At 44.3% G+C, this 12,540-nt stretch overlaps 1 protein-coding gene across 2 annotated transcripts in view; it reads right to left on the bottom strand.

Annotated features, from left to right (window-relative positions):
• Nucleotides 1-1,570: 1,570 nt before the first annotated feature.
• The window catches only part of ACVR1 (activin A receptor type 1), a 59,280-nt gene continuing 48,310 nt past the window's right edge, over nucleotides 1,571-12,540 (bottom strand). For both annotated transcript variants that reach the window (XM_027457892.3, XM_072041006.1), the window contains exons 9-10: nucleotides 7,659-7,789; nucleotides 1,571-6,877 (exon numbers count right to left, since the gene is read on the bottom strand). In XM_027457892.3, coding sequence (XP_027313693.1) covers nucleotides 6,743-6,877; nucleotides 7,659-7,789 — 266 coding nt within the window. In that variant the 3' untranslated portion in view covers nucleotides 1,571-6,742. The remainder of the gene's footprint in view (nucleotides 6,878-7,658; nucleotides 7,790-12,540) is intronic.

Below are 12,540 nucleotides of genomic sequence, written 5' to 3'. Positions count from 1 at the left end.
CAAGTGGACGACGGGCATCCAGCAGCCGCAGCGCTCCCAGGTTCTTACAAGCGCAGGGGAGAAGCTGCAGCAGGGTCCCCGTGGTCATGGCTGGGACTCGCTTGTTCGGCTTTGCCAGTGACCAGGGGATGAGTGGCAAATGCACCTCTGAAGAAAATATGAACCATGCTTATGTGACGCTGAACACAGCTGGCAGTCACAGCTCAGGAAGCAAGATCCCCGTGCCATCATTGTCTTTTCTCCAAAATCCTTTGCTCACTGTGCTGCAGCCAAAAATGCCAGTAAAACATTGGTCACCACCTCAAATGGCATCACTAACAAAACAGCATTGTTTTACCAGGATATAGCCTTGGTGACTTCACACGAGGGGTGTATGTCTGCAGTTCTGGTCTCTGTGGTGCTAAAGGGCACAGACAACCACAGAGCATCCCGAGCTGGAAGGGACCCGCAGCCACCACTGCGCCCAGCTCCTGGCTCTGCACAGGAACACCCAAAAATCAAAATCCAAACCATACCTTTGATAGAAAGGCATCCAAAATATCCAGGGGGCAAAGTATCTCATGCAAAAAGACTACGTATCTTGCACAATTACAGCCAGAACACACTTTGTTTTCAAACCCCTGCTGGCGGCACTAGCACTGTCACACCGCAGGCCGGGAGACCTCAGGAGGCTGTGGAAGCAGAGGGGATCAGCGAATTCAGAGGAGTTAGAGAAACGCATGGGCAGCAGGTCCATGAACAGATATTAAATGGGTTTAAGATGGCGAGGCAGGAGTGTGACGTAAATTACCGATCCCTAGCACAATAGTTCGGGATGCTGGACACGAAGGAGGGAACAGAGCGCAGGCACCAGGCACATGGGTGCGCTCCATCGCTGCCTGGGCTGCTGGTTTGGACACAGCATTGCTCTGACCGGTAAGGCACGTTCTTATTTGTAAGTAACTCACTGAGCTTGTGCATTCCTCTAGGTGAGGATGCATACAGCCAACAAGCCCAAAACTTAAAGGTATTGCCGGGTGCCTCTCCGTCAGTAAATGTGCACTGAAGAGCGCGCGCTCAGTGCTGGCTGGAACAGCAGCGGTCCCAAACCAGCAGTAGCTGATTACTGCTACACCCCTCTCTGTATCCACCCCCAATGCTGCTTTTTGCAGCTTTGAAATCTTGTTAAAAATAGCCTTTGAATCTATGGAAGAGTTTATATTAACCCGAGTTGGTGTCTTTCTGATGAGGAGGATGAGGGAGCCTCGTGGGATGTTTTAGCACCATTTAGACATGGAAAGCAGCTGCTTCATCACTCACACACTTCACATCATAAACCCTGGTGTAAAACCCTCATGTTCCTTCGACACACGTGTTGAAACCACACCGCCACGCGACCGCCCTCCCTGCAGGAAGGCGAGGGAGAGGCTTCAAGGGAGAGGCTTCAAGGGAGAGGCTTTCTCCTCCAGTGGCCTCCACGCTCCCCCTGCCTCCCTGCCCGCCGTGCCCCTGCCTTGCCCCAGCGCAGGGAGAAGCACGGAGGCTGCACAGCGTTGTCTACCAACCCCTGAGCATAAGAAGATGGTAACTATTTAGTCGAGAACAAGCAAAGGTATTTATTAGAGTTGTAGGTATAAATAGTCCCGAGGAGCTGCGCTGCCCCATGCCGCGGGTTCGCGTACCAGCGCTGTCTGCAAGGCTCCGCTCCTCGGCTCCAGCGAGCTCGGACGAACGCCACCACGCGTGGAGCAGCGCACGCAGCAGTGACTGCGGTGAGAAGGCGTACAAACGTGGTCATTTAGACAAGTCTCTCAAGTCAGATAGCTGGCAGGCACTTTGGTGTATCGCGGCAGACACCATCCCCAAGCGGATCGCGTTCCTGGACCACGAAGGCGTCTGACTTGTACAAAACTGGTTTGACCCAGCGAGCAGATGTCCCAAGCCTCTTGGAAGATCCCTTTTGCAGTCTCCTTCTGTGAAGGACGTTTCACATGGCTTCACTTTCCACCACACAGGCTCTGGAGGTAGTGACACAAGTCCATAACCAGCGAGGACCTGCACCCTGCAGATGAGGTCCCAGCTCCGGCGCTAGCAGTGCCTCTGCAGCCTTCTCTTCCATCACGATGGGCCCAGACGGACGTGAACTGTGCACGGCTGCCCTTAGCTTTCCCTGGCATTCTTTGGCATGTGTCTTGGCATGGTTTCTTGGTTCAGACATTAAAAATGTGTTGTTGTTTTTTTTCCTTCCAACTGGGAATAAAGTGAATGCATTACTCCCAGGTGAGAGCATCTGTCAGGTACATAATTAACCCCACATTTGATAAAATGCTTACTTTTTCCACACAAGTCTTGGCTTTAAAATATGGAAGTATTCTGTATTTGAGAAAGATTTAAATTTTCTCTATACAAATAAACAGCACCTGTAACATCTTTGTTTCCCTTCTCCAATGCCAACAACTGTGCCAAGGCTGATCTTTTTGCTCAGCAAACATTTCTCCCCACAGGGAAGAGAATTTTTCCTTTTCTCTCTTTATCAGAACAGTTTAATCCAGGTAAATAAGAAGTCTAGAAGGCTTGATAGGGATTTTCATGGAAGCTTTCAGCACAGAAGACCCATAAGAAAAGTTACAAACAATTGAGAGGAAGACTTCAGCCACATATTCCCAGCACACTAAAACAAGCCTCTGACCACAGGCTTCTTTAGGCAGCTGTTCCGATATGTATTTGTCAAAGTGCAACATAACCCTAACTAGTAATAAACAAACCTACTGCATATGAAAAAGGAAAACTAGGTTTTGGGGGGTTGCTTTTTTCTTAGAGTACCTCTTTTCTTGCCTAGCCTCTCCCATGTAACCGTCAGTGCTACCCACGTGCTGATGCCTCAATGCTTCTTTTATTTTTCCATCCATTTACTGCTCTTACTGGAGCTGACACACAGCCTGGCCCTGTTTGAATGACAACACCCCAGGTCCATGCTGGCAGTATTCAGCACAGATTTGCCAGCCACATGAATAATTCAACATCAGCTACGGAACGGCTTGTGCCATCTCCATAGCAATAAATACTGCGACGCCCTGAGAGCAGCAGATTATATATAAGCATTCCAAATCTCTTTAGAAGATTAGATTTTATGGGAGGACTAGAGGAACATCCATTAATAAACATACAGGAAAAATACCACGGGGGGTGGAGGGCAGCTGTCTTCCTCTGCCTCACCTGGAAACTCTGAAGTGGCTTCCCCTTGCCCAAGCCGTGACACCTTCAGGGGAAGGCAGCAACAAGTCTTCTCCTGTTACTATTCAAACAGAGCCTTGAAAGTGAGACCAAAGATAATCCCTCGCTATCACCAAGTTTCTCCTTTTCTGATCCCGGGTGTATCATCCTCCAGCTACAAGATGAATATTCAGAGCACTTTGCTATTTTTGCTGTTTTGGAAGCACTGACTGTGGTACAGCCAGCAGCCGGACTGAATGACTTGTTGCTAACGCTCACAAATTAATCCCCGTGATATTTTTTCCCTACTCAGAGGTGTTTTTGTAGCTGTAAATATGAATGCTCACCTAATTAAAAAAATAGTTCATATTTCCAATTGCTCAGTCAAAGCCTAGACCAAAAGTAGTTCATTTGCAGGGCACAAACATGGATTTTGTTTAAAAGAACCCCTGGACATCCCGATCTGCTAAGGGAAGCCACCAGCAGCACCACCCCTTGCAGTGTCCTGCTCTGCGACACTGCATGTCCAGCACCGAACTGCTGAGGTTCTGCGAGGTTTGTGTTCTTCCTTCAGCTGCTTGTCTCTGCTTTATGGGCAGGGAAAGATGAGACCGGAGTTCTAACTTACACTAATGTTCCTCAACCAAGCCTGTATCCCAGCTCAGCAGAAGGCGGTGGTTTCCAGAGCCCTGTCCTGGAAGAGCCCCCTGGAAAGCTGCGCGCTTCCCTCCAGCAGCCCGGCACCCCGCAGGACCCAGCTGGGTCCGACAGAGGTGACAGGACTGGCACCCAGCCCTGCAGCCCCAACAGCCACACCGCCAGGAGCAGCACACTGAGATGTGCAGAGCCGTGTCCAGGCTGAGCTCCTGTCACCCTTCTACATACACAGCACTGCTCAGAAAATGCTGCAGCACAAAGAGGCCAAGTGTTTGATGTAACCATCTTTCCTAATATCTGTCAGATGCTGTGATTTGATATTTTACTGTTTGAGAAAGGCACGACCAATTCAGCCAACACCGCCAGTGCTGTTAATCATCCGTGTGACAGATTGCCTCTCTGCTCCAATACTCTTAGTAGTAAATGCTGAGAGGTGAAAACTCCAAGCAAAAAGCCTGGCAAACCCCTGCTGAACTCCTGTTGTGCACTGAGCTTTGCCTCAGGCTTTGTCCCTGTCTGTCCCCCCAGCTACCTCCCTCTCACCCCCACTTCCCGAGGTCCCTGGCTGTGCTCACCTGCGCACTGCAGCAGTCGGGGCCCTCAGGCTGCCTCGCATCCCGTTTGGTGTAAGTACCAGCCTGTTCTGTCACACAAGTGTACAGGGAAGAAACACACACGTGTGCACCAGGCAGCTAGAACCAAGGAACCTCAGGCAATAATCTGTGTCAGAAGATTATCGCTAACTTCACTACTGATTTTGTGGTTGCAACATTCACGATTACTTCCACTCACATAACACCTTCAACCCGAGAGATTGATTCATTCGACTCGTTTCTGAAACACCCTCCCTCCTTCCCAGGCTGCAGCTGTTCAACAGCCAGCCCAGCGTGCATATCCAAAGCAAACCAGAATGCACTCAGGCATATATTGTTAAAAACCAATATATAATATATATATTCGGCAGCACTAGATCTTGTCAGATTCTCATGAAGTATAATTAAGAGACCTAGCAACTGCTAGCAATTCTGTTTTGCAGGGCTATACTATGCAGTCTCTTAAACCCATGAAGTGCCTATCTGCAAACTAGGCTGCTATTTCTACACGAGCAGAAACGTAGAAAAAGGCAGGCCACTCGGTCATAGGGGGACAAGGAAGACTGGGACTGAGAAGGAGAAATTAGAGGGAAGAGGAGAGCAGAATCTGGCAGCCATAAAGCCAAGAAGGGAACCTTAAAGAAAATTTTGAATGCAGAGATGAAACGTGGCTTAATGGCTCATTACTTTTTTAGGTTCTTAGATTACCTGGAGGATTTCAAGCCAACAAGGAGTTTTTTTCTCAAAAAAGATAAAAGAACACTGTCAGTCCATAGTTACTCTTCCATCTGGAGAAACAAACGATATGAAAATATCAAGAGGTACAGGTAGAGAACACAGTTTTCCAGGTACAAAGCTGAATTCTTCCCCATAAGATTAAGGGACAACACATGCCCTTCTGCAAGGCATGCTTTAGGAGGTTTGCATGGACACAGTTGATGTCATATCCAAAAAGTACACCATTTCCGTGCTGTACTATTTTGGGATCCAGCCCAGCACAGGAAAAAACACACCCAGACAAACAACAGTCAATAAGCCTCAGTACCTTGGTTTTAAATCTGGTGTTAACCTGAACCAACATTATTTACCTGGGAGCAGGTGACTGGAAATACCCATTGCTGCTTAGTGTACATTTGTTACCAATAGACAGTAACAGAACTAAAACCACTCTTTTGTTTGACTTGAAAACATTCTATTTAATTTATACAAATAACTACTAAATAGAAAAAGTAGATTAAAACAAAATAGTTATTTTTTTCTGGCAGAGTTTAAATGCATATTATATAGCTTAGAAGAAATAAAATGCATTCTCCCCACAGCATTCATGACCTAAAATTCTAGTTAATTCCTCCACTGCTTTCCTCTTCTAGATCAGTAAGATACTAGACACATTGTCATGTGGGTAACAGCTGTATATATGTTCCATACTTGAACTGAAAATTGTTACAGACCACACACCTACAAATGTGAAGCACTTAAAATGTGACTATTGAGTTGTAATATGATAATACAGAAAACAATTATGTTTCAGGTTATAGTGTTACAAAAACATTTGTGTAAGAAATCATGAAAGAGGCCACATAAAAATAAGCTTTAACTTTATGCACTTATTTTACAGTTTAAAAAACTGGCAAGTGCACTAGTAATAAATAATTTGCAAGTTTTGTATAAACGAGAAATTCCTAATGTTCAGCATTATTGTAAACATCAGTACACATGTAAAATGCAGCTAAAATCTGACAGTTACATTTTCAGTTTACCAAATTCATTTCCTATTATTCAGGCATAGATCAATGTAGTATACAGCCAATCATATTTTTGGCAAGTCATGTCATTAAAATTAACAGTGACAGTGCAAGTAAGGAATGCAAAGAATTCCTAGTGCAATAAAGAAGAGAAGCACAGGCAATATTGCTGATTAAAATTTACCACTTCCATGTGTTCACCCTGGGAGTGATTAGGAGAATTAAAAAAAAAAAGGGGGGGGATAGGGGGGAAGTAGCTGTTCAAAGCCATTATTTAATGCCCTGATCTTGTCTTAGGATTTCTCTGTCTTCCTTCAGGCCACTACCTTTGCAACAGTACATCCAGCATGAGTCTTTATAGCTTGACCATTTGTGAAATGCCCATTGTAGTCACTGAGCAAAGTCCATATGGTTCTGATGTCTCCCAAACAGATGGCTTGGTAGAAACTTCTGCCTCTATAAGAAGCCACATGGGGACCAATTATATAAACCGTCTAGCCAGACTACTTCTGAACCAGACAAGTGCCTTCCTGTCAGGAGAGCACCATGAGAAGGTCAACAGTCAGCTTTCAGTTTATCTAAGGAATTATCAATTTTGGTCAAAGTCTTTTTGATTCGCAGGGCTGTTAGTCTTGCTGATGGATTTTGATACCAGCATTCTTTCATCAACTTGGCAAGAGATGTTAATGTCTGGGAAAAGAATAAGAAACACAAGACACTTGTAAGTATATAGATCACAAGTCAGAAAAGCAATAGATTGGGTTGTTAAGCACTAACACAATATGGTTTTATTGCCTCATTATTAGTCAATTTTCAGAGTCTACAGATAACTTACCGCTATTTGGGTATTTGAAATACACAAGTTTCAAGTGCTGAAAAGTAGTTCAATAACAAAAGAAAAAGTAACTAGACAATGGGTTGATTGCAGTGTCAAACTAGCATCATCTTTAAGAAGTCCAAAAAAAATGTTTTGAAAAACACTACTGAATCTTTTCAATGAAACTGTTTCCTACAAGGTTAATGATGAAAAGCCAGATCAGACATTTTTGTCTGATTTCATCACATCCAGAGCAGCTTCAAATGGCTGGGATTCAGAGCTGGCTGGTGTGGCAGCACAGGTCACGGCTCTACAACCAAAACCTAACATGAGACTTATCAGCAGCCAAGGCCCCAGCCAGATTCAAACCAAGCTCCACAGCTTCAGAAATAAAGAACACAACAGCTGGTCAACCTGAGGACTCCAGACTAATTCTGTTGAAGAAAAACATGTTTCAGCAGCAGCCTTTCAAAAACAGTCCCTTAGCCTGTAGGCAGGAGAGGGATCAAAATTCTGTTGTAAATCTGCATGCTTACGAGTCACAGGAAGGCTCCCTTTCAATTTCAAGTGATAACTGGAAATAGCTTGCATGACTACAGTTCAGAAGAAGAAAGATCAGCTCATATCTTCTGCAAACCATACACAGGCACTTACAGGGTCTGAGAACCACCTGTTGGGAATGTTCGGCCTTTGCTGATCTACACAGACCACTTTTCTCATGTCTTCAAAACTGGGATCATTTGGGACCAGGTCATAAAATGGAGGTTTATAGTCTTCTACAATACCTAGTGAGATACAAACAAGAGAGGCATTATTTACTAACTGTCAATGAAACAGCATCTCTGCAAGGAGAACACCCATGACCTAACCACCCAAGAAGCACAATAATATTTTTAAAATAAATCAATACCACCATGTCAAACCGTCACAAAAAAAAAAAAAACAAAAAAAAACAGAATAGCACTACCATAGAAGAGTTTTTCCTACCCAAAATGTTAATTGGCACATACTATAATACTGAAGATTAGAAACCATATCCATTTTGCAGATGCTTGAGCTGCAGTGATGAGAAATAAATTCACTTGCTGCAAGGCCACTTTCTATAATGCACAGAAGTTTAGCGACTACTAGAAAACAGGGATTTCTACTAGCAAAGTACAAAAGTTTCCAGGTCTGCATTGCTTGTTTGTTTTTAGTAGGCTCATCATACACTTTGTCTTATTTTATGATTCATGACAAAGTCCAAAAAGGACACCAGTACCCACAGTCACTAAACACTGGAAGTTCACATACGATTTCTTGTTATATACATGCAGTAAAATGCCTAGGGTACAACACTAGAACTACATACCATCACAAAACCAAACACCTGGAAGTCTGTGGCAACCAGTATCTGAATGGACTTCCACAGATTCTACTTTGAAAAGTGAGGAAACAAAAAGCTGATGTGTGTGCTCCCCGCTTATCACCCAGGTTACACAGAACTGGCAGGCTAGAAAGCCTTTTGCCTACTCAGTGAGGCATGTGTGCAGCACTGCTGTTTCATCGGTGGATTAAGCTCACAAATGATCCAGGGAACTCAACTTTCTTAGGAAGCCAATTTAAAAACTAGTGTTCAAAGACAGACATTTGGGCCAGCAGCTCGGAGAAATACCGAGTGAACGAGGCTCGCTGCGTACTGCAGGAACATGGGCAGAACAACGCCAGAACTGCTTTTTAGCAGATGGCAGCTGTCCTATCCTCAGATGCACAAGACATTCGGGACATTTTCTGAGAACCTTTTTTCTACTTCAGAATATCCAAAGAAATAGAAACTTTGCTACAGTGGTTGGGATTTAGTTTCTTGTTCTGTTGAAGATGAAGGTCAAAATCCCATAGGTTCTCTGTAAAAATCAGTAAATCCCTACCTGAGAAGACTGGTCAAAAGAGAACCGGTCTTCAACAAATGCAGCTCACGTAAGGAATTGGAGGTCAGTTCAAAGATCTGACTGCCCAAGCAAGCTACCAGAACGAACACCTCGACTGCAGGGATTGCCCTGTGGTGTTCTGACAGGGACACAGGACAGACTGCCTATGCTACACGCTGCATGAAGCAGCATCACCTACGCTTTCAAGCAATTCTTAATTGCATATACTGAACATCATCTAGAAGGCTGAAATCTTAGTTTTACACTCCTCCTGCTTCCTCCCAGAACACAAAATAAAACTTACTGCAAGAACTTGAAGCTACAAAAAAGCTCTTGTGTATCTGTATCCTCTGAAATGGTAGAAAAAGTAGTAGTGTTTTTTTTCTAAACATAAGTCAAATGCAAAGCTTCAGAGCTACATCATACAACTCTGAAAGTGATGCCAGGGTCATTAAGACATTAATGGATTACCTTTATCACTAGGAGAGAGTTCAGCTCTATTTTAATTCACTACATTCATGTGGTCTTTCCAACAGAGTAAATCGATGGCTACTTCAGATAAGACATAGCACATAAGAACTGAATTTGGTCTAGCCTTTACTCTAATAGAGTAGTTCTGAAGTACTCTGCTCTACCACAGCCAAACATCACAGACCCTGTGGGATCCCCACTGGCTCTGCAACAGCTTGTCTGCTATGCCAGCAAGCCACTGTAACCTCTAGCCCACACTGCTCCTCACAGAATTGTCGTTCTGAACTGTGACACGCTTCCCTTGCCCACTTCCAGAGGAAAGAAAACAAGCCTCTTACTACAAGAGAGACCCTTGAAGTTGTTCAGCATGACCTATAGCTTGCTATTTTCTGGACAGTTTCAAGATGACTTTTGTCATTGACAATAGGGTGTTGTTGTTTTTTTCCCTGGGGCAGCTGTCTTCTTGCTATTCAAATCAATTGGACCTCAGAGCAGCATTTTTTCCACCTTTATTCTTTACAGCTTTAATGAAAGCTTATCCTATGCACTTTTGAATACACTGCTGGAGCAATGTAAGACCTACCCAAATACCTCAGTAGCAGATACAGCCTTGCAGACATCATGCTGATAACATACCAGGCACGGCTTTGAGCAGCAACCACCTTTCAGTCTGTGGTATTAACATCAAGGTCACAGTACTGGAAATGACACTGAAGGTCCACAAGGAACTGAAGCGTGTGTGTGTCAGAGGCCAGGTAAGCAAAGATGCCCCAGCACTGTACACTAGGACAGGCACATACCCAGCAGCAGAGGACAACTGCTCTGCAGAGAACAAGTACTGCTCAGAGTGAGATGTGTGGGGCTTCAATCCCACTTCTGAGTACAGGGAGAAATGTGGAAGGGCCCCGACGCAAGCACAAAGACAATGCACACGCAAGTACTCCTGGCTGTGGAGGAGCTTAGTAACACATTAAACTCCACAACAGAAAAGTATTAAGAATCACCGTCACCTTGCAGACCATTAGACAAAAGCAAGCCAGCTTCACTGGGCAGATTACAGCAACTTCAGAATCTCCAAGAATGGATCTGCAAAACCAGGGCGACTCACAGGAACAGACTTTGTCTTTCCACTCAGAACATGATAGACAGCAAGTATCCACCAGCATAGGATGAGCAGCAAAATGTATAGTGTCTCTTGCCCATCTAACACATGCTATCACCTGGTTCACACGAGCACACTACCTTGACCTCAGCGTGCTCACTCCAAGTGCCAAAGTCTTATTACAGATCAAACAGGGTTATCTGAATGACCACCTGATGAAGTAACGATTTCCACACAGCCAGCCATTTGGATTTTTGAGAGAAAAATGTTTACTTCACCTCAAACCAGTGCAAGGAAATGAAATTACTTCTGGCAACAGCTAGAAATACAAAACAACTGCAAACAAGTACGGTTAAATTAGTATCACATTCGCCTTAAACTTAAGACTTTATTGACATGACTAATGTCATGAAGTATCCATATTACTGTTAAAAGCGCTTCCATGGTAGCACCAAGCTCAGTCTGAATTAAATTACTGAAGCCTTTATTTATCTTCTTTGGTAGGTCTGCAGCCCATGCCGAGTTTCATACTATCTTTGTTAAGCTGTAAACACAATCTAACCCTCACTAAGTAGCACTATATATATATATCAATAAATATATTGGGAATATTTAAATATGTGCCCTTTCGTGAAATTTTCATTTTGAGACGTAACTAGGTAAGCCTGTGTGTTATCTACCATACACACACACACACACTATACAAAAAAAAAATTAATAGATGAAGAGTAAGACATCTAATATTCCAAAAAGGTTCATCAGCCTCCAAAACAGCACTGTAGCAAAGCAGATTTCAGATGAGCTCCTCAAAATTTAAGGCTAGCAATAAAAACATATCAAAATCTTACGTATGGAGTTTGGTCATGATGTAGACTGCTAGGTTCAAGCAGAAGATGTGCTACACGGTGCCCACCCAGGAGCACGTACCCCTTTAGGCACTGTTGGTCCCACCACTCTCACTTAGGAACACCATCCCCCAGATGACAGCAGAGGAGCACAGTGCACGCGCTCATCTCGTGCACTGGCTCCCACCCTTGTAGCAGGGTATTACAGTGAATTCATCAGCCCCTGTCCTACCACGGCAGCTGGCAGACCACAGACTGCTGAAACAGGCAGAGCACAGAACACAAAGCTGCACTGAGAACAATGAAGTTATGGCTCACATCCTCAAGGCACTCCGACTGACATGAACTGCAACCCAGAGGTTTCCAGATATTGGGAAATGCAATCAGCAACGCTTTGTAACTGCCTACAACATACATTTGCCAATGAACAGAATACAGAAAAATTAACACCATGAATTCACAGGGCTTTCCTCCTTTCTCCAATTAACCACATACACCTTAACGTGAGGTCGTCATCCCTCTCTGTGATTCAGCTGACATGTTCTTGCACCTCCTCTTGCTGCATCCCTCTTCAAGGAACTCCTCTGCTGGGGCAGTAAGAAAGGTGGCAGGATCACAAACTATGCTCTGGCCACAGACACAAAGCCTGTGGATGTCCCCTTCTGCTCCCAGTGTCACTCCTAAGGCTTCACCCAGGAGCTGCACACTATGGACCCTGCAAGTTAAACCCCAAACAGCTGTCTAGCCACACAGATTAACCTGGTCTTTTGATTTCAGAGGAGAATCTATTTTAAATCACTTTAGAATTATTGACAGCTTATAAGGATGCTTCAATTAGCCTGCTGAGCCTACCTGCTGCATTTTACAACCTCTAAGTCAGCTTTGTTTAAGCACCTTTTAAATATCCTAGAGAAGACAGGTGCTTGGGACAGAGCTTGAGTTCCCAGGGAGCTTCCTGGCAAACTTGGAAGGTCCACAGATCTTCTCAGAAGTGCCTCCTTCCAAGGGCCTGCCTTCTCAAAACAAGGCTCACTGCAGTGATGGAGACAACTAGCTGCTTGGTGGCTGCTGTACTGAAACCTTTGGGAAAGGAATAATACTTTATTTTTTTTAAACTCATGGGTAAATTATTTTAGCCACCAACAAATAACATGAAATGAAAGGCTTGTATTTAACAGTCCTGTATTATAACAGAGCAACAGTATGTGCTT

The sequence above is a fragment of the Anas platyrhynchos genome, chromosome 7 (assembly GCF_047663525.1).
Source record: "Anas platyrhynchos isolate ZD024472 breed Pekin duck chromosome 7, IASCAAS_PekinDuck_T2T, whole genome shotgun sequence".
NCBI lineage: Eukaryota > Metazoa > Chordata > Aves > Anseriformes > Anatidae > Anas > Anas platyrhynchos.
This window is presented reverse-complemented; position numbering and strand designations above follow the sequence as displayed.